This window comes from Coturnix japonica, chromosome 2, assembly GCF_001577835.2.
Source record: "Coturnix japonica isolate 7356 chromosome 2, Coturnix japonica 2.1, whole genome shotgun sequence".
NCBI classification, from domain to species: Eukaryota; Metazoa; Chordata; class Aves; order Galliformes; family Phasianidae; genus Coturnix; species Coturnix japonica.
Genome location: NC_029517.1, coordinates 98,510,149 through 98,531,757, shown reverse-complemented (window position 1 = coordinate 98,531,757; position 21,609 = coordinate 98,510,149). Strand labels below are relative to the sequence as shown.

Below are 21,609 nucleotides of genomic sequence, written 5' to 3'. Positions count from 1 at the left end.
GCATTTTGTCTATTGGAAATGGTCCGTGTATAATGTTCTGACCTGTGGTATTAAACAGTCTTATCTCAAAAATGCTAGCTGGCATAAGCCAATATCATGGCAGGTACCATGATGGCAATTAAACAATATGGACAACAATGTGCTAATGTCAATTATCCCTTTGCAACTTCACTGTTTGATATAATAGTTTACCTGGATAGATTTGTAAAGTAAAAGATACATAATTCATCAATTAAAGAATGCTTTCTAACTTTCTTTTATTTTTTCCACTTGAAACACAGAGAAAATGTTCTCATTAAAAAAAAAAATATCACTGAATGAATATGAAAAAAATTATCCGAATATATTCATAGGTGTGAGTACCTTTATAGATATTTTATGTAGACACACTTTGAGGAGTCAAACAATCTCAGATCTGTGATAAAATTCATCACATAAAGAATGACCGAAAGAGAAGCATGAAAATGGCTCAGTACAGAGTTCTGGTATCTAGCGGTCAGACTGTAACTGCAAACTTTCATTAATGTAATGAACTATCACTTCTAATGTCTATTTCCCCAAGAAGACTTCACTCTCCAGTTATTAAGAAACATGATGTTCTTTCATAAGTCATACACTTTACAGCTTCTTGTGTCAAATCTCTGCATCTCAAACTTGTCAGAGTTGTGATGAATTACTGAAATACTACACTGCACTCATCAATTTCTAAATCTTACTCCAGGACTACTCCTTCTCACAGAGGTTTATTAATGAGAGTTTTAAAGAGGCTTCAGAAATGAGAAAATTATTCCTTCTGAGCAGTGTGGAACAGATCATGTCTGCTCCAAATTTAATTAAACCTTTGCCATTAACTTCAGTAAAATGAAGTACAGCAGAACACAAAACAGTATTTTTTCTATCTAACCTACAAAGAGTGGATGGTAATCAATTTTTAAAAGGGCTTAGCTTCAGATCTTGTGTAAAAATCAATTCTGTGAGCAGTTTTTTAAGCAGTTAGATGAATCTGATTTTTATAACTTCAGTTGAAGCATCCAAGTTAGAACACAAAAATTTTCTCCCCGCAGAGAAATCACCAAAAAATTATTAGGGAGTTTCATTTTTAATTTACTATTTTTATTTATTTATTTAATATTTCTGCCCTTAAGAAAGAAATTTCTTAATTTCTTAATTAAGAAATTAAAGGGGGGGGGGGGGGGGGGGCGGGGGGAAGGGAGGGTGGGGATGAGGAAGGGGACAAGAGAGGGAGAAAGAAAAAAAAAATGAATTGAAAAAAAGTAGAGAGTAATTAAGGTTGGATAAGACACTTCCAAAAGTTACTTAAGAGAAAGTGACTTGTTCATGTAAGATTTCTGGTAGCAAACAATCAAATTAACAGGAAAAAACACATGATAATACTCTTCAGCTAAGAAGAGTATCAGGTGAATAATCCCACCTAGCCTGCCTGGCTCATTGTTTATGCACCCTTCCAAAAGCCCTAATGCAGAGACAAAGGTTCAGCAAGATTACTAACAAGCACGGATGGTTAACTTCTGATGGCTACAGCTGCCCTCTCCACAGAAGAAATGACAAAAGTACAAAAGCGGGTTCACAGGCACAAGAACAGGGGAAAAAAACAACCAACAAACACTAGTTGGCCATGCAAAACTAAGCTGCTTTGGTTTCCAGGCATATACAGAAATTTGGTTCACAGTATATCCCTCTGGCAGTATTTCTCTTCTCTGGAAGGCATAGGGACTTTTAGAACTTGAAATGTGATATCTCAGCAAGTATACTTTCATACAGAGTCATCAGTTTCTGTATGAGTGTGTACATGTGAGTGCCAAAAATGAGAACGAACACCAGGCATGGGAAGATGATCAGTCAGGAGCAGGTTTGGAACTTCCTCACTTTTCCTCCACCACTAGAATTTTGCCTAGGTCTCAAATTCAACAGTTGCAGGTTTCGTTTTGAGACATCTGTATTATATCTCCTAGATCCTGAAAGACAGAGCTAGGGTATGTTAAGACTTCCTGACATGCAGTAAGATAAACTTCATGAAACATGTGAAGCAGATTTGGGTCTCATACCAGCCTTTCCCACAGGGTGACTTGTAGATCCGAATTGCTCATCTATTTATTTTTATTTTTATTTTTTATTTTTATTTTTATTTTTATTTTTATTTTTATTTTTATTTTTATTTTTATTTTTATTTTTATTTTTATTTTTTTATTTTTTATTTTTATTTTTATTTTTTTTATTTTTTATTTTTATTTTTATTTTTAAAGAATATGGGGTTACAATAGAAAAAAATAATCTAGCAAAATAGGACTTGAGCTCATTGACTCTTGGAACAGGCAGAATCATCTTGCTTCAAACACACTTATATAATATTGCAAACCATGGAATTATTCTCACCATTTTCATTATTGAATCTATACCCTCTGTTTAGGTTTGAATGCATTCTGTTGAAAAAGATCTGTCTGCTTAATGACATCTGTTGAAGGAATATCTGTCAAAGTAACTAACAATCTTCATCTGGTCATTAGTCATTCTAAAAACTGAAAAGAAAACATCTATTCAAGCCTGAACATATGTACCTCCACTACCTTATTAATTATGATCAAAACAACTTTGCAATAAAAGTAGAAATCATGTTTAATAATTTAATGCTATGATTTGTAAAGTCTGTTGCAGTTGCTCCTAAAACACTTCATGAACATTTTTAGTATAAATTACTTAACAGAAACAGGAAAGACAACGGAAACTGTTTGTATGGTCTTTCATAAATGCATAAATATACCTTATGAAGCTGAACTTATAAACTGAAAAATCCATAGCTGCAATGGCACTTTTAAATCCTTCCAAGAAATTTCTTCAGAACAGTGGATATTTTCCTCTAAAAAAATGCCACTGCTTTAAGAAAGACCATCCACCCATTGACTTTAGAATTTCTATTTGTCAGTGATTATTTTTCTTCTATTTACCTGATAGTAAAATACAAAGTGCTCTTGATTTATTTTCACAAATTTAATTTTAAAAACCTATTGTAAAGTAGAACCAAAAATATTGCAACAAAAAAGTTTAAGTCATTTTCATTCAATTTCATGACACCTGCTTTCCAAACTACAACAAAATTTACATTTAGGAACTATTTCTTACTACTAAGTAAAACCTTATTTACCCATATACTTTATTGTAAACTGATACACACTACTGCATCATTATTCAATGAACTGTAACCTATGAGGACACTGCACCATGTTGACTAAACTCATGAGAAATTTTGGCTACAAAATAGGAATCTTCATTCTTTGAAGAGAGGTCATAAGTGGGTCAAATAGATAAAAGAAAGCGTGCAAAGATAAATTTTAAGAATTAGTATTCCTATTCAGCAATATTCTTATCAATTGCAACACAAATGGACATTAATCCCTCTTCTGAGTCAGTTTCTATAAGGTCAGTTCTAGCAGCTGTTCACAGAAAAGCCTGTAGTTCAACTTTATATGCAGCATTTAAGGCTTTTTGCATTCGTGTGAAATACACTTGATTTTTTTCTATTGCCATCTTGAGGCAAAGGAATGCTGTGCTAAGAAGATAAAATAATATTGCATCTCTACAATGAGATTCTAAGCTAAGGTAAGGTTTTAAAAATAATGGCAATATAGATTTACATAAAGCCTATGAGGACAAAAATGATTAACCCCCTTCCCCTCAAAAAGGATCACTTTCACTTTCATGTTCTTAACTCTTACTGAGGAAAGCAGAAGTAAGGTAACTATTGTGATAAATAGCTGCAGTTGTGTGATCTATGGAAAACAATATAAGAAAGTAGTAACACTTTCTGTCCAACTAATGAATTGCAGTGAAGTAATATGGTATTATTTTCAGGAGAACTGATTATGAACTTACTAGCTCTTCTCTGTGCCTGCCACTGTAAATTAACAACCATTTAAATTAGAGTGCTACTGAACAAAAGTATAGTCTGTGTAGTTGCAAACACTTTTCAACTCTCATATGCAATCATGTTACAGAAGTTTAGTTTGGATCTTAATGGGGTGATCCTTCCATTGCCTTCTGTTCGATAGGGCAGCGTAGCTGCTAGTCACCCTATTGTAATAGCAGCAAACTTTTTAGAACATGTTCTACTGTTACTAGTCCTCTAAAATACAGTTTGTCCTCATTAAAACTAAAATTAACTATTTACAGAGATACTTTCTGGTGTGATATGGAACAATAGACCAAAAAATAAATAAGAAAATCATCCTACCTTTATACTTAATCCAAATCCTCCTACAGTTTGTCTTCTAATTGTCACCGTCCTTTCCTAAGGAAAAAAAAAAAAAAAAAAAAAAAAAGGAAAAAAAAAGAAAAAAGGTCCAATCAAGTCTGCTTATGTTTAGCATTTTCTGCCATTACATCTAGAATCGCACTTCATTAAATTCTTTCTATAATACCCTCCCACACTGATTTTACCTTTATCAATAAACTTGTAAATTCCTGAATGTGAAGCTCCTATGAAACCTATGCTGCAGGAGTAAGCAACAAAGTCTGGAAAAAATAGCACAGCTTTTCTCAGATAAAAATTTATTTGTTCTGTTCATATGATAGTAGCAATGTGTGCAGTAGTAAATACTGCAGTGAAATAATAAGAACAGATCTGTAGTGTTAAACTGTTAAAGTGTGTAGGACACCTCATCCACAACACATGCATTTCAGATGTCTTAATGTAACTGTCCCTGAATCGGTCCTGTAGACAGACTGTACAGTAGATGCTGAAGTACATGAATTGCACTCAGGAGGTACATTTTCCAATTTAGTTTCATCTAAAAAGAATACAGCTTAGGTACTCCCAACAGTATTCAGTGACACGAACAAAAGCAAGAATGGAGTAGATGATCCAGAAACTCATTTCAAGGCTCATTCCAGATCCAAATTAAGAGACTAATGTAAACACAGTCACTGTCTGACCTCACAGTTCTGGTTTAAAAATTAAAACTATTGGCTATTGTTATAGATACAATCATTTAAAGCATCCCATGCTTTCTCTTCTATTACGTATCCTTAAAGTTTGTTCTGTAAAAACTGTAAGCTTGAGTGTGTCTTAGATATGAACATTTAAAAAGCAGAAATGTTTTGGTTTTTCTTTTTGTCATTCATGTTGATTTTATTCACAAAGATCATTTAATATAAGTCAATCCGATTTGCAGTGTAAATCTTCACAGCAGATAAACTGGTATAGCATACATCCAGTCACAGATAATAGTTAGAATTCTAATGTCCCATATATGTGGTTTAGATTTTTTATTCTTTTCAATGCATATTATTTCATAAGTCTGAATATTTACATTCATATTTTCTTGTCCAATCAGCAAAGATTGCTAGTGCCATTCAGATTTGCATAGACAACTACAAATATATACTATCAATGTTATTTATTATGTTAAGGAATGGATTATAATTCAGTCCACATTTCTACTGAGGAGTGTAAGGAGCCTATGGAAGCATAAGGTGTTCTCCTGTCTCCTATGAGAAGGATGCCAGCATGAGTGAGCTTGAAAGCTTTACAGATCTATTTTTCCCTCCTTTATATTTAAAAAGAAAATAAAGGAAGTAAGAGGTCTGGGAAACTGATATTGCTGAATATAAGGGAAAACACAGTTGTCTTTCACATTTGTGAAAAATATGAATTGTGATTATCCATAAAAACCAAGAATAAACCTGTGCAGTATTTCAAGAGCCAAGAAAAGATAGCTGCCTAAAATGAGACTTTACAAAGATCAGTGTGAATAAATAAATGTTTAATTTTCTTCTAAGATAAAAATGTACTGAAATATATTAAAACCTTAATGAATGTACAGCATGGCAAGAGAAGAACATATGCCTAACCTGTTCCATCCTTGTGCATATATGCCATGTACAGTGTCCAGAAGAGCATTCTCAGCTCTTCACTGACACCTAGGAACTTCCGTAACAAAGTGCCCAGGAAGAGAGTTCAACCTACAGAGCTACTCCGGCCACAAACCAACTCAGAAAACCTTTCATCTGCCAGGAGGTTTCAGTAAGATAGTTCTGACAACATTAAAGTCAGGATAAACAAATATAGGCCACAGCTTGATGTTTGATCTTAGCAGAGCTTACACATAAGAACATGAAACACTCAGCTGTGGCTCTGCTGATAGTAGTCATTTTTTTCTGATAGCTACCTCTTATTTCTATCTCTTTCTCCTGTTGAATATGTAGTTAAAACAATAGACTGACTATTAGATTGCAGTCCATACATCCAATTATTTTGTCATATACGTTCAAATCACACAGAAAATAAGTTACATAAGAACACACTGAAAAATAACAGTTTTTAAAAATTAGAGATAACTATTACATTATCCATGCATGGAACAAAGCATATCATACTTCATACATTTCAAGTGAAGTAGTACGCTCATTAAAGAACATAAATCTTCTTAAAGGTTCATAACTGCTGTTAAGTATAAAGAGTGACATCTAAGCCAGATTTACAAAAAGACTAATGAGAACTTCCTTTTTGTTCTCTTTCTTATCAAAACACACACATAAACGCACCTATGTAAAAGAGCAGAATATTCTTTCTGATTTTCACCCAAGCTACGGCATAGTTAAGAAAACCATAAAGCTATTTGGTTTATTTGTTGTTTATGCTGTTTTGTTTTCCCTGAGTTTATTAGCCCATCTGACATAAAACTATAAATATTTTATATTGTAGCCTGGTATTACTTTGTAAGAGCTAAAAATGAATGCACTTCAAAAATGCTTTACCAATATAGCAGATTACTAGGTGGAAAAATTGTGTGAGAGTAAGCAAATAGACCAGCCAGAAATAATTCAAGCAATTGTAACTTTGCAGTACACCGTGGTTTATCAGAGGGTTTTATATGGTACTTCTTCTTGGTTCATTTCTATCTCTGTTGAGAGCAGATACTAAATATTTCAGGACTCGACTGTTATTGAACAGAATTGAAATTCAAGAGCATACTGCAAATTAGATGCACTCTAATTATGTGTTATGTGCAAAGTACTGCACTGTATTCAGCTTAGACTAATTCTACTCACTTTCCAGTTCTACAAAAAAAAAGAAGTATGTTAATTTAGTGTACCTTAAACGCAACGAGTTCACAACAAAACAGTTAACAATCACTAATATGCAAACAATTAACAACCTTCAAAAATATAAACCAGAATTATGTACAGTATTTCATTACTAAGCCACCAATAATCCACTACTGTGCAATTACAAGCCTCATATAAACAACAGAATGAAACAGCTTTTCCCAAACTGTCAGAGACCAGAATCTTGGCATAACATTGGACCTTGATTCTCATCAATTTTTATTTTAACCAAAACATTAGGAGAAAAAAAATGAAACTCATCTAATCGATGTTAAGTTATCTAAAATTTGGGCAGTGGTCAAAAGTATTTTTCTCTGTAATCAGCACAGAAAAAAACAAACACATAACACATTCAACTCAGATGATTCTAAGTAGATGCCCACATCAGATAATAAACTACTTCATTCTCTGTATTCTCCATTGTGTACAATACATTCCCCTCTTTATTTACAAGAGTAGAATCATAGGATCATGGAATCAGAAGGTTGGAAAGGATCTACAAGATCATCTAGTTCAACCTGTAATTGAATTTGCACTGTTTTTGCAGCTTCCCAAGACTATGCCATCTCTGAGTTTTCTCCAGGTTTATATAAATCAAATTTGATCTTAATAAAAAGCTACCCACATTGATATGAGGCTAGACAACAAATCCTGTGAGCTTATAATTCCTTTATTATTACAATAATTACATTTATTAGCTACTTTATACTAAACAAAAGGAAAGTTAGAGATCCTAGGATTTTTAGATACAGGACTCAAAGAGTGTTTTACAACCTGCTTCCTGGAACAGAAAAAAATAGCAGTTATCATTTTATTGAAAAACTCAAAGCTGCTGCCAAGCTGTCAGCATTTTCTATGCCTGTAACTCAGAAAATTCTTCATCCACGCATATGTTCATTGACTGGAAAGCAGAGCTAAGAGTTTTGCCAAAAATCTTATTCATCTGAGAGCTACACAGTGAAACAGAAAGGCAGTAGGTTTTAGTCTTCCATTAAAGAAGACTAAAAATTTTTCCCTTAAACAACAGTGTGAACTTGAGATTGCAGAAACCATCTTAAGGAAGATTAGAAATGAAGAACGCTCTTGTGAGCACACAGTGACAATAAATAATCAGAAAGAAAAAGCACAGAATTCTATGCAATTAACTATTTACAGATAGAAAACAAGAACTCTTCACTGTGGATGGAACAGTTACAGTGATACTAAATCATATATATATATGGTATTAAAAACTGTGCACAATAAAAAGAGCATGGCTGGCAGGCTGAGGGAGGTGATCCTCTCCCTCTGCCCTGATGAGGCCACATTTAGAATACTGTGTCCAGTTCTGGGCTCTTCAGTTCAAAAAAGACAGGAATCTTCTAGAAGGAGTCCAGCAGAGGGCCACAAAGGTGATTAAGGGCCTGGAGCATCTCCTGTATGAGGAAAGACTGAGTAAATTGGGTCTGTGCAGCATCAAGAAAAGAAGACTGGGATTAATCTGATTAAACATCTGATTAATGTTTATAAATAACTAAAGGGAGACAGGAGGGAAACGGACGAGGCCAGGCTCTTCTCAGTGTTTTGTAGTGATAGGACATGGAGCCTAAAACTTGAATGCAAGAGGTTCCATATAAATATTCAGAAGAACTTCATGGTAAGGGTGACAGAGCATTGGAACAGGCTGCCCAGACAGATTGTGGTGACTCAATCTCGATATTCGAGACCCATCTGGATGCCTAGCTGTGTGAACTACTGTAGGGTACCCTGCTTTAGCAGAGAAGTTGGTCTCAACGATCTCTTAAGGTCTCTTCCAATCCCTGCAATTCTGTGATTCTGTGATATATATCAAAAACAAACAAACAAGAAAAAAACAAAAAACAAACAAACAAACAAACAAAAACCATCCATTTTTATGCATTAAACAATTCCATCCATTTTCCAGTAGAGAGATTTTACATCTTCTTTTTGCAAATGCTTTATTCTTGACATGACCAGTCAAACTTTACACTCATTCTAAGAAAACACAGGTCACTCACATCTCTGAATTGAATTAAAAGTGTAAATGCCAATGGCCTTGCTCAGCTGCTGAAACCTCCTTATTTCAATTCCTCATGCAACTGGAGAACACTGGCAGTATGGAAGGGCAACAGAATGCCTGGTCAGCTGGGAATCCTGCTTCCTCTGCAGCTGTGCATGCTAAATGCAGATGTGTTACAAACTGCTAATGCCGAATGTAATGGACAATAGCACCTGACTCTGTTTTTCTGTCTTTCTTTTACTTGCAATGTGTTACTGATAATACAACATATGCCCAAAACCACAGACACTCATCTAAATTTCTCCTTATAAAAATTTTACTCCTAGGACTGATTGATTTCAAAGTATTGAATTTTTCAGTATACAAGGAAAAAAGTGAAAAAGTGAAAAAGGAGAAGAAAGGAAGTCCAAAGTCAGCATTGATCTGATTTCTCGCAAGGTTAAGTAAAGAACACCCTTCGTAGTTTCATCATAGGTGTAGTTTCCAGCTGCCACCTCCCATCATATCCTGGTCAATGCTATGGGTTTTCTGAGCATTTCATCTTTTTCAATGCCTATATTACCTCTTTTGTGATAAAATAAAAACAAAAATGAACAAAAATACCAAATAAAACAATAAAAGCAAAGACAACAAGTTATTCTTCCCTTTCAAATTTGATCTTACAAATGGCAGTCTTGTATTTTAGCCTACATAGATTACTACACTTAGTTTTTTGGATTTTTTGTTTGTTTGTTTGTTTTTAGATAGGGGCAGAAAAATAAGCTGTGTTGGACTGTCCCCAAATAATCTTTTTTATTAATTTACATTTGTCAATTGTACAATACATATTGTAATTTATAAATGGTCCAGACTGGCAGGAAAGAAAAATATCTGATTTTTCTTTCATATATATCAGATTACCATCAACTGATAGATATTTGATGACTTCTGTGAGAAAATTTGATTCAGTCCACTGAATATCAGACAGATACCAGCATGATTAAGACAAAAAACAAACACATTCCAGCTAATGTAATTTTGTGAAAGCAATAAAATAGATAGTGCTGGAAAGGTTACCTATCCACATAGTTGCAGTTCTCTCCTGGAAAGAAAGTTTCGCTTTGGCACCATTCCCACTGTTAAGTCTCTCATCAGAATCAAAACAGTAAATAAATAGAGAATAAACAGAAAGCAGAAAGTAAATCAAAGTTTTATGTCAATCAAAACTATTTTAAGCCTTTCCCTTTTTCCACGCATTTTCGTAGTCATTTGGCTTTGGTAATGTTAATTAAATTTGCACTATTTACACCAAGATATATGAAAAAAATAAAATAAAATAAAAAATAAACCAAACTTTCAAAATGAATGATCCAAAGTAACACATTTAAAATACACTTTCAGCATGACTCTAAAAGTCCAAAATATGCAAACAAGGGAAATGCAATTACTGCATCTGACTTCTAAGGCAAACCAGGGTTAAGTGACCTTCTTACATAATATCATTATTATTTAAATCAATAACGTCAAGAAAAGCAACTTATTGTACAACTTTATAAGCTGAAAGGCTCTCTTTTTTGCAACTTTTTTTTTTTTTGTAATCCACATTGACATTGTATAGGGCTATAAATCTTTCAGTGCAGTTGATTTCACAATAGCAAAAGGACACATATAAAAGTGAGACGCAATAGGTTCTTATCTTTACAAGAAAAAGAAGAATGGTCGTTGATTAGTAATGCCAGAAATCAGATCTGGCTTCATTTCAACAATTTAACTCAGTGTTACTCTCTGACCTTGGAAAAGATGCTTACTGATGAAAGCTTCTCACCTATCCAAAAGCAATTACAGTCACTAGGTACATTTAATATTTTTTAAATACATTTAAATACATTTGTATCAAACTCAGTTAAATTCCTTGAGAAATATTATACTACTTGGAGAACTGATGTTCTGTAATTTACAGAAATGTGTATTCAGTTTTTATTAGCATTGGAAGTATAGATGACCTTCACATCAATCTTCTGAAAATATCCTTTAAAAAAGCTAAAAAAAAAAATAAATAAAAAAAAAAAAGTTATTAAATGTTTAATTAAATAAAGCATTACTGCATAGCAGCAAGGAATTAGATTACTCAAAATGAATCAGAGTAATCTCTATCATTTCAATAGTGAGCTGTATTTCAAAAATCTACGACTCCTCAACAAAACCTTTAGGAAAATTATTTAAAAACAAACTGCCGGGGTAACAAAAATTAGCATTTTGCCAGCTGCTCGCTGTTTATTTTCAGTCTTTTAGGAAAACAGCAGCTGATTCAAACCATCCATTTTGTCAGATGGTACACTGTCATCACCGGTTTCTGGATCTAACATACAGATACACTCCAGTAGAAAAAATACTTGCCTGAGTACAATTAGCAAACAAACAGAATCTTCCATGACATGTAAGCTACTTTTCCTGATAAAACTCAGCCACTCATTTATTTGATTTTCAGGCAGACACAAAGGGTGATAGAAATTATGAGGATTAACTACAAAATAAAAGTTATGATTGTGGAATTGTAAAGATAAAATATTTTTTCTAGGAATTAGCCTACTGAAGATTTTTTTTATACCATACCTTAGGGGTTCCTACCCATCTACTGCCTACCTAGGACAGTATCAGGCCATCTTTGTTATTCATGTCTGTTGACCTATGCATCTGAAATGACTGGATACATCATCTTGAACATTATTTTACTTGAACAGTAAAATTCTGTGAGTAAAATTTCACACTATTCAAGGAACACTTGATATAAAATAAATATTGATATAAAATAAAATTTTTCCTGCCATCAATAATGAGGCCAAGTTCCCATGTGGTATAATTCATCTGTTTACAGGGAATTTGTTTTTCAGACCAAAAGAGTAAAAATCCTGACTGTCCTGCAGCACAAGTAACTGCTGTAGAGATTTGTGATGATTATAATAAAGTTATCAGGTGGCAATACCACAAATATGAACAGATGTTTTCTGAGAGTCTACTACACTAAGGGAAAGAAAAATGTAGCTGACCTAACAGTTACCCTTCTTCCAATTTTCCTATATGGATTCACGAGTATCTTTATCACATGTACCAATCAAAACTCAGACATACACTCAGCACACTATTAACTCTTCCTCCAGGCAAGGATTTCATTTGAAATAACACAGATATTGCATTCTAGACTTCAAGTTTCACAAAATGTTTTCATCTAACTTCTAGATTTGGATTCCAATGCAAACAAATATCAGATACACACTAGTAGAATTAATGGTGAATCCACAACATTTCTATCTATTGGAAGTACATAAACAAATCTCTGTAATACTTGTTAATGCAACTGATTCTGAAATTTAGATCTACATGACCTGTGACTAATAGAACTATCTGTAATATTTCATGGAATTGCTTCAGGTATGATTTATGTAGGATCCTTGTGAACACCATCATTTCATTCAAACTTCTATAGAAACAGATGCTTTCATTTTTAGAGTTTAACACTACTTTTATGCTATGATGCTTATAATCTTTTACAGCTGCATCCAAACTGCATGCAATGATGGTAGAAACAAAGTTCCTTTGCGTCTATTCAGGTTTGGGAAATTAAAATTGATTTCCACTAAAAAGGAACCATTTCATATTAAGAACTAGGTCTTTTTTTCATGTACTCATGATAAGCAGCACCTTACTCCTAAAGGTTCATTGCTTTCATTTAAATTATTCTGCAGGATGCAAATCAGGATACCGCGGGAACGTTCAGTGACTGTTTAAAGTCTGCCCTACACAGAGGAGCATGCAAATTGATTCAGACTCAACAAACAGAAGAGACACTGTTCTGAACTAGAAGCACAGTAATCTTTCATTCACAAACAGTGAAGTGCTAAGTTTTACACCCTATAATCAAATTATTTGAAGATTATTTAAAACAGAATAAAAAGAATTTTCACTGTAGCAAAATGCTACAGCAATGCTATTGTTCCTCAGTTAAAAATTTTAATTTTATTCTTTAGAGCTCATTTAATGAGGCATTCAATGTTAGTTTCTAATGAACGAACAAACAAACAAACAAACAAAAAATCTTGCTCTGTCAGAAGCATGTAAAAGAAAAAATAGATGTTGTCAGTCATCTAGAATGACACCAATAAAAAAGCACAATCAACCAAGCAAAATAAAAGACATATTAAAAAAGAAAAAACAAAAACAAAAACAAAAGCTAAGTCTGTGGGACATCTGATCATGCTATACAGCCACAGCTAATAATTCCAGATTATTTAAATGACCTGTGACAAAAGGACAGTTAACTATCTGAGAAATGCCAATCACCCTAGCTAAAATGAACCTACTGATTGAGGATCTAGACTTAATCTTAGAAGAAATCACAGTAAAGGGCTCAAAATTCAGCAGCCTAACAATGGCACTGCCAAGTGAAAATAAACTCCTCACCACCACATTAATATCTATTAGTTAATGAGTTATGGATTCAATATGCTAATACAATAGGGAGTCTGTAATCAGTGAAGCAAATCACACACTATTTTCAACAGTGACAGTGCCAACCTTGTGGCTTGCCAATGAAAAACACCTTATCTGTACTATGCCTGGAATTGTCTCAAACACTTATAAGATAAGAACATCACCATGACAACAGGCGAAAGGCTAAAGACATAGTCACGGTCAGAGGAGTGGGGGCCTGTGGAGATGGGACAGCCTTGCTCTTTCCAAAGCTCCTCTGTTTGTTGATGAGCTTGCTGATGAACAAACTTGTTTATGACAAACTTGTTGAAATCTATCAGATGTAAAAAGAATGCTTGAGAGAAGCTCAGGGAGGCTTTGAGACTTCAGTACACTGAAAATTCAGGACAGGTGCTCTCACAGAACAAGGTTACCCTGTTGGCTAAACCAGTGCTGGAAGAATCTAGATTGACGGTCTCTGTCTCTTGCCAACTCTTCACTTTCTTTCTTTTTCCCTCAAAAAGTTGTTAAGTAATGCAAGGCTTACTTTGATTTCTTACAACATTCCATAGTTTAGCTGCACAGCTTAGATAGATACAATTTTAGGAGTATTTTAAGATAACTGTAGTACAGAAATTCTCATTAAAATTGATGATTGTGTTTGGACCTTGAGTGTCATTTCACCTTAATCTAACCAGGGGGATTTGTGAATCTGGTCACCCCTCCCTCCCTCCCCCTCAACAGACAGGATGTAACAAACCTAAAGAGGAAAAAGCTTTAAGAGAGTCTTGCTGTGAAATGGGCAAAAAATAAGTATGCATTTCATGAAGACACTTAAATACCGAGTTCAGCAGAAGTAACAGACGTCACAGCATAATAATTAAAGTCATACTTTTGAGTGATAAAATCTTGCAATAAGTAAAGCCGGAACAATGCTTGTGGAGAAACAGTGCTGCAGTGTGTCTTGCTAATTGAACAGCCATAGCTATAGCCAGAGTCTGAACTAATAATTTCTTTCTGCCTGGGCTGCTAGATGTCATGTCTGTAGAGAAACGTTAAAAGGAGCATCTGTATTCCATATACAGCACATAGACCAATATTAACAAACTGTACAACAAGAAAGTGTCAAAAGCTAGTTCCAGATTTGACGTGCAAATAAACCCAAGCTACCAATTTATTTTCATTCCTATCTTTTTATTTCACTTGTATTTTGAGATATAGGGATGCGGTAACAGCAGTAATTAATGACACAGACAGACATAGTATTTACATAAATAGGTATTATACTATGATGCCTCTCAGAATAGTTTCCAACAAATATATAAGAAATCTCTGTACAGGGTGTCTATAGAAATGAACAGTAAATTGTTTTTTTCTTTTTTCTGCTATCTTGTAGATAAAAACACAGCATTATAAAAGTTTTTTAAAAAAACAGAAACAAACAAACAAACAAACAAACAAAAATGCCCTACAATATTATCCTGCATAACGTTTCACAGATCTTTCAAAAACTGTCTACAAAACTCAATTTATTATCCACAAAATTCAATGAAGTGCTACGTATGAAATCCTGGATTTTTACATTACATCATATAAAACAGTAATACATAAATCACACTATTATCCATTCCAGCTGGAGTCCATTTTATTAATGTAATATGCTAGTTCAGCTAGTGGCCTTCAAATTACTGACTGGCAACATTCTTAAAGTTTGATATTATGCTATCCTATGAGGCAAATGAAGCAACAGAGGATGACAGGTAATTGCTACACTTTCATCCAGTAAAGCTCAACCAGAACAGTTAACTGCCAACTGTCCAATGAACTCTAAAGACAATAATCAGATATCTAAGTACATCTGCATTTGCAGCAAGTCATTTTTATGTGTATTCTTAACTGCATTATGTGGCTCCAAGATTTAAGGTGTGGAGAAACAATACTGTAGTTGTGCATATAACATATTTGTTCTTATTGATGCTTCCTAGATGAATATTACTAAGATTTATTCTCAGTAGACGATATATTACAATATATTTAGTGCTTGATATATTAAACTATACTTAGTGTTAACAATACAAAATGAAATATTAAACTGAGAGTAAATGCACACGCAGATGTACATACACAATGAGTATTTTTACTTTTTGTAAAGTACAACTTAAAAGAGGAAATAAGAACTACTTACACCAGAATAGAAAGGCTCACCAGACACACAGATCACATCCTGCTCCTGGATCATCAAAATATCTTTGGCTAAGTGCAGTCGCACTTTGAAAGGCTCCTGGTTACCATCCTGCAGCAAACAAATCCCTGTCTTTGTCTTGAAAGAAACAAAGAAAAAAGTTTTCTCAGCATGCTGCAATGCCAGAATCCACATTTCAGAAAGGAAAGATGATAAGTCTTAGATGAGTGGTTTGTGTTTATACATCAACAGATATCCAAAACTATTACCAATTGCTGCTATGCATTTACTGTGCTTAGACTGAAAGAGAACAATGGCTGTGGTCGCAATAAGCAGGGGTACATTTTTCAGTGACAAAGCCTAATTCTGTCAATGATGAATTTATGATACATCTTTGGTGAGCTGTGGGGCAGCTTTGGTTGCACTCTCCTTCTCTGGATTACATGATGACATCTCACTTGGACACAAAATAAAAACTGCTGTTCCTGAATACTGCACCTATTTTGACACAGAAAGACATACAACTGTATGACACCTCCAAACTACTCACTAAGCACTAACAGTGTATGTGTACCCGTTCTGGGCTTTTCTTGAAGTGCAAGCACAACATCAACATTACTTTTCGATGACAATGCTGAAGTTAAGAAAAAACAGATCAAGTAATGTAACTCCCTCTAGTAACTTAATTTCCACTTCACTTCTGTATTCTGTATTTACAGCTACAGGTCAGGAATTCCATAGGATTATTCTGTATAAAGTATATGGTTTTTGAGCAACTTAACAGAATCCTTGTTGTCAGTACACATTGGTGCAACTTTTGGGGTTCTATATATAAAAGGTATGAGCAGTGAAAAAATCTGCATGTGGAAGCATGTGCACCATTAGCAATATTTCCCTGAAGGCTGTACTGAAAATAGCATAAATTGACAAGTTGGTAGGACATTTTTGTATGATAAATTTATTTATATATCATATAAAAATTCAGCATTATAACACAGAGTTTGCCTTTATCATATTACTACACCTACTTGCATAGACACAAGTATATATGTATTCATGCATACATCTCAGAAAACAAATTTAATTGAAAATATTTTTAAATCTTAGGCTCATCAATGTCAGTAACAGAACATAGGTTTTCTTCATTCAGGTCAGATTTTAATCTGCTGTCTGTAGAAAGTTGACTTGAGAACAAGGACACAAAAATCTTGCTGTGAACTTTCGCTGCCAAGGTTGACCCGGCTGAATCTAAGGGCTCTTTCTCAGACAAGAGTTTAAAAGAGCATCTGGAAGATCTCCCCATAGTAAGCTCTGATACCTTAGATCTATAGCATGAAGAGAAGAAACAGAAATACGGAACTGACAGTAGGCAACTGGAATAGGGAAAGCTTAAATTGTTCCTATAAGACACTAAAAGAGGTAGGAAGGTCAAGAACAATCTTTAAATAGCTCTATATAATCTCCTCTGACTAACTGCTCTTAACTTTGGCTCAAAGTTAAAAAAAAAGAAAAAAAAAAAGTTTTCTCTGGTATACGGATAGTAAAACTCAAATATTTGAAATATTTTATTCAAGTAGTAAAACGAAGGGTTCTGAACACTAAACTCACACTAAAGGTAGGGTGTGCTCTGATCATACAGAGTTGTTTTAGTATTTATGTGTCATTTTTGTAATAGGATGGAATAGAAATGGGTTGACATGGACAGACAAATTAAATAAATGGATCAGAAAAAGGAGTGTTCAGTACCACTGAAAGAATCCCTCATAGCACATATAAAATATTAGAAAATTAAAGAGATGGTAATTTAGTTAAATTGTCCTGCTCCTTCTCTTCATAACTGCATTATAGACTCAGAAGAATCTTCTTTGTATGGAGTTGTGAAGTAAGCAGTAAACAACTATGGATGAACAAAAGAGAGAGGCCCACAAACACACACCATTTATAAAACACCTTTCTCCCATAGTAAATGTTTGCAAATGCACCCTCCCTCATCCCCTGGATAAATGGTAATGGGATAAATTCTGACTTTAATATACTGGTTTTAGTAGCTCTGTCTTACTTGACTGCACATTTCTGATTTGGTCAATTACCCTATAAAGTCTCCAAAGAATCTTTCTGCTGAAAGCTAAGGGGCTTCTTTGTGGGAATTAAGAGGCACATAACCATAGCAGGCACAATTAGGCATTAGAAAGAAATTTAAAATTCAAGTCAGTTTCCAAATGTGTGTGGGCTGAGTATATTCAGTCTGAACAAGGAAACTAAGCTTGGGAACAGCAAAACATTTTGGCTCTTGAAAAGATTGATTTGCACATTCAGGCATCTTATTTACATCAGACACTCTAAAATGCAATGAACCACTTTACTGTTGTTGGGCTTTATGAAAGCAGGTTTATGATACAGTTCAAAATTAAAGCTTCAATTATGATACCTCCTTCCCTCTGTTACCTGAGACCAGCATTAACAACCATGTAAAGAATAAGATCCTAGAAGATGATGCTAAAAATCCAATTCAGTTTTATTAGATAAGCTCAAGACAATTCTGTAAGAACAAAGACCTACTTTTTTTTTTCCATTGTTTTTCTTAAATCTCCTAACATTTCTTTTTTTCTTTGTTTTATTTTTTCCCTCCCCCTCCTCAAAGCATTCACTGAACTGAATCAAATACAGAGGCAAATTCCTGCATCTTTATTTTGAGCTATAATTTAGAGAGGTTTTTCTGCACATATGTTTTCATGTAAAATCACAGTGCACATCAACACCTTTCATCCACACAGCATGTAGTAAAATCAACCTGTCTGGAAGATCAGGTGGGCTGCTTCATCTATACCCCCACCATCTCTGACATGTGAGGAGCTTAGATGGTGTGACTTTGGACAACGTGCAGGAGTACGAGGTTGTGGCTGATGCGAACTTCTGTTCCACTAACTATTATGAGATTCCACAAGAGGGTGCGCCAAAAATTTTCCCTTCAAGGCTTTTATATTTCACTGGCAGAGGGCCCTGCCCTGCCCTGACCTAAAGCAATAAAATAGTATATGTCAAATCAGCTGAGCTACTGTAACTGTCAGTGTGAGGTCAGGCCTCTCCTGCTCAAATGTATGATAAACTGCACTGCATTGAAACAGACATGGTCAAAGAAGTGTAGTTAAGCTTCTAACATTGACTGTCCATTTGAGTGAGCCCTAACTGCTGTGCTTATATTTCAACCTTCCTACTTCCTTTATCCTATTTGTAGAATTAAGCTCCTGTTATAAAGAGGGCAGGAAAACTGAGTTTTGCTAGCTGCATGAAGTCTACAAGGCAGGGTAAGGAATGGATAGGGAAGTAATGAACAGTGATAAAAGAATGAGGTTTTGTATGAGAGAGCAGTCAGTGACTTCAAGCAAAAGCAGTGAAGAAGGTAAAGGTATCTTCCTTCCCAAGTGACAGATGCAGTGAATTTTGCACCTCCACCATACTGTCTCGGCCATTGGATCCTACATCCTTCTTAGCTCAGTTACAAAGGAACACTATCTTGGTAAGAGCTGATGTCCTTGGTAAGAGTTTAGAAACTGCTTGCTGTTTCTGAACTAACATAATTATGAGAGGAGTTGAAAACTCCTTGCAAAACTATTTGCAATACCACAGTGTGTTGAACTTTCTGCTTCAGAACACTACTGGAGAATGGTGTAAGTTAGCACAGCCCTCAAAGCAGGATATTTCTACAAACAATATGGTCACACTCAGGCAGTGGAGAAGTTGTTTCAAAAATCTTTTTCCATTAGACTCTGATTTATACCGCATGGCGATTTTGGTTATGCACAAAATCAGGTCCTACTAACTTTCCTAAAAAGGAATTTATAAATTCTTAGCGATTATAACATTTTTGCTGTAACATTTATGGCCTTCACAAATATTTAGAAATTAATTTCAGAGGAAATACATACAAAAAGAGAGCTGCAGTTCAGCCTGGAGAAGAGGATGCTAGGACAAGTGACAATGGGCACAAACTGGAACATGGGATGTTCCCTCAGAGCACCAGGAACACTTCTGTGCTGTGCAGGTTGTTCCAGCAGGACACCAAACATCAATACCTTTTAATTTACCTGGTCTAAGACTATTGGCAGATTTACTGTTAAATAACTTTTTTTTTTTCCTTTTTTTTTTTTTTTTTTTTTTTTTCCCCTATAGTCTAAAGCTTTTCCAGGGTTTTGTTTCAGAGGAGATTTAATCAGTATTCCAAGCCATCTTAGTTAATCTTCATTAGTTTTCAAGAGACTAACATATCTTTCGGTTAAGCTATTTTATCTATTACTTTTGCCCTTTGGTAATAAAGCAATTTAGTTTACTTTAATTCTTCCAGTTTCAGGTCATTTTTAAAAGACCTTGGCACTTCAGCAGATACCCAAGAATTCAGTCTGTGAATCAGTGGAAGAAAGGAAGAGAAAAAAAATCTTTCTCAGTGATTTTTCTATACAAGATGACCTGGACTTTGATTTTCTCCTTTGGTTCCTGTCTTCCAAAGCATGACATAACTCTGCAATTTAGTTTAAAGCCATAAAGAATCCAATACCGGTAAGGAGAATAGGTTGCAGAAACTGCTTTAAAAATGTATGTAGTTCACTTCAGAGGAATACCTACACTTTGGGATGTTTATTTGAACAGAAGCTGACCTCAAGGCACACGGAGACATTCTTGTCACTGATTTATAATGGCACGTATAATCATCAAAAAGGAAAGTGAATCAGAGGCATAAGGGAATGATGGCAATGAATACAAGAAGTAGGAATATGTGCCAGAACCACATAAAAGACATTTTAAAAATGGTCCAGCTACTCATTCTGTAGGAGGAGTGTTGCTAGTGTAGGTGAAAAACACTTATACTGTCAAAAATTGGAATATAGCCCAGATACACAGGGATGTGTTCAGCCTGTCATTCAGAACCTGCTCTAACAGGTACCAACATTTTTCAGTCCAGTGGATAACAAGTACTTTCCTGCACATGAATTCTATACTTCAACCCAAGAGAACTGAAGAAAACACAGAGTTTGGGCTTTATCTTATTTTTCTTTGATTTGTCAGGTATGAGTGTTTGGCTATGGCATTCTTGATAAGTTGTTTTCTCAAAAGAATGAAGTCTTACAGAGAATTTTCTTTGTTTCATACAATCTGATTAAGTCTATATGTAAATAAGACATTTGGAAATGTATATATATGCATGTACAATTATATAAATGTACATATGAGTTTCTTTATGAACTAAGATGACATTTTAGAGCAAAAACTTTCCTTTTCTGACACTATAAATGAACACTTTTTAATATCTGGATTGCTAATGGACTTACTAGGAGTAGATTACATCATTACAATTAAAGTTAAGAGATAGGCCCACATAAAGCAAAGGCTACTGTGCATGTTTCTTCAAATTTACTGCGGCTGTTAACATGATATTTTTATAGGCATCAAAAAATGTCCATCATTTTACATCTTGTGATTTCAGGATAAAATTATGATTTGAAGCTGGATTTTAAAAAAAACAAAAAAACAAAAAAACAAAAAAACAAAAAAACATAAATACAAAAACTAAAATACTAGTTAGAGACTGAATTTCTCTTCTAAGCCAAATTTTTCAGAATGTAGAAAAGGGTCAAGAGAATTCAGGTTAGACTTTAAAGAACTCAGTGGCTCTATGACTAATGCTCTTGAGAAGTTCAGAAAGCTCTGGATAAAGGATAAAAGCGTAGATAGTCTTATGGCTTGGAAATTGTTGAATAAGTTAATTAAAAAACTGTTTTACAAGAATCAGTATGACTCATACATTTGCTGATCAGTGAAGAAAAAGAGTATGGAATCCAGAATA

The 21,609-nt window shown here is 34.3% G+C and overlaps 1 protein-coding gene across 3 annotated transcripts in view; it reads right to left on the bottom strand.

Moving 5' to 3' along the window:
• The window catches only part of SNTG1 (syntrophin gamma 1), a 312,873-nt gene that overhangs the window by 113,732 nt on the left and 177,532 nt on the right, over positions 1-21,609 (bottom strand). For all 3 annotated transcript variants that reach the window (XM_015855564.2, XM_015855565.2, XM_032442721.1), the window contains 2 exons: positions 15,774-15,908; positions 4,247-4,303 (listed from right to left, as the gene is read on the bottom strand). In XM_015855564.2, the coding sequence (XP_015711050.1) occupies positions 4,247-4,303; positions 15,774-15,908 (192 nt within the window). The remainder of the gene's footprint in view (positions 1-4,246; positions 4,304-15,773; positions 15,909-21,609) is intronic.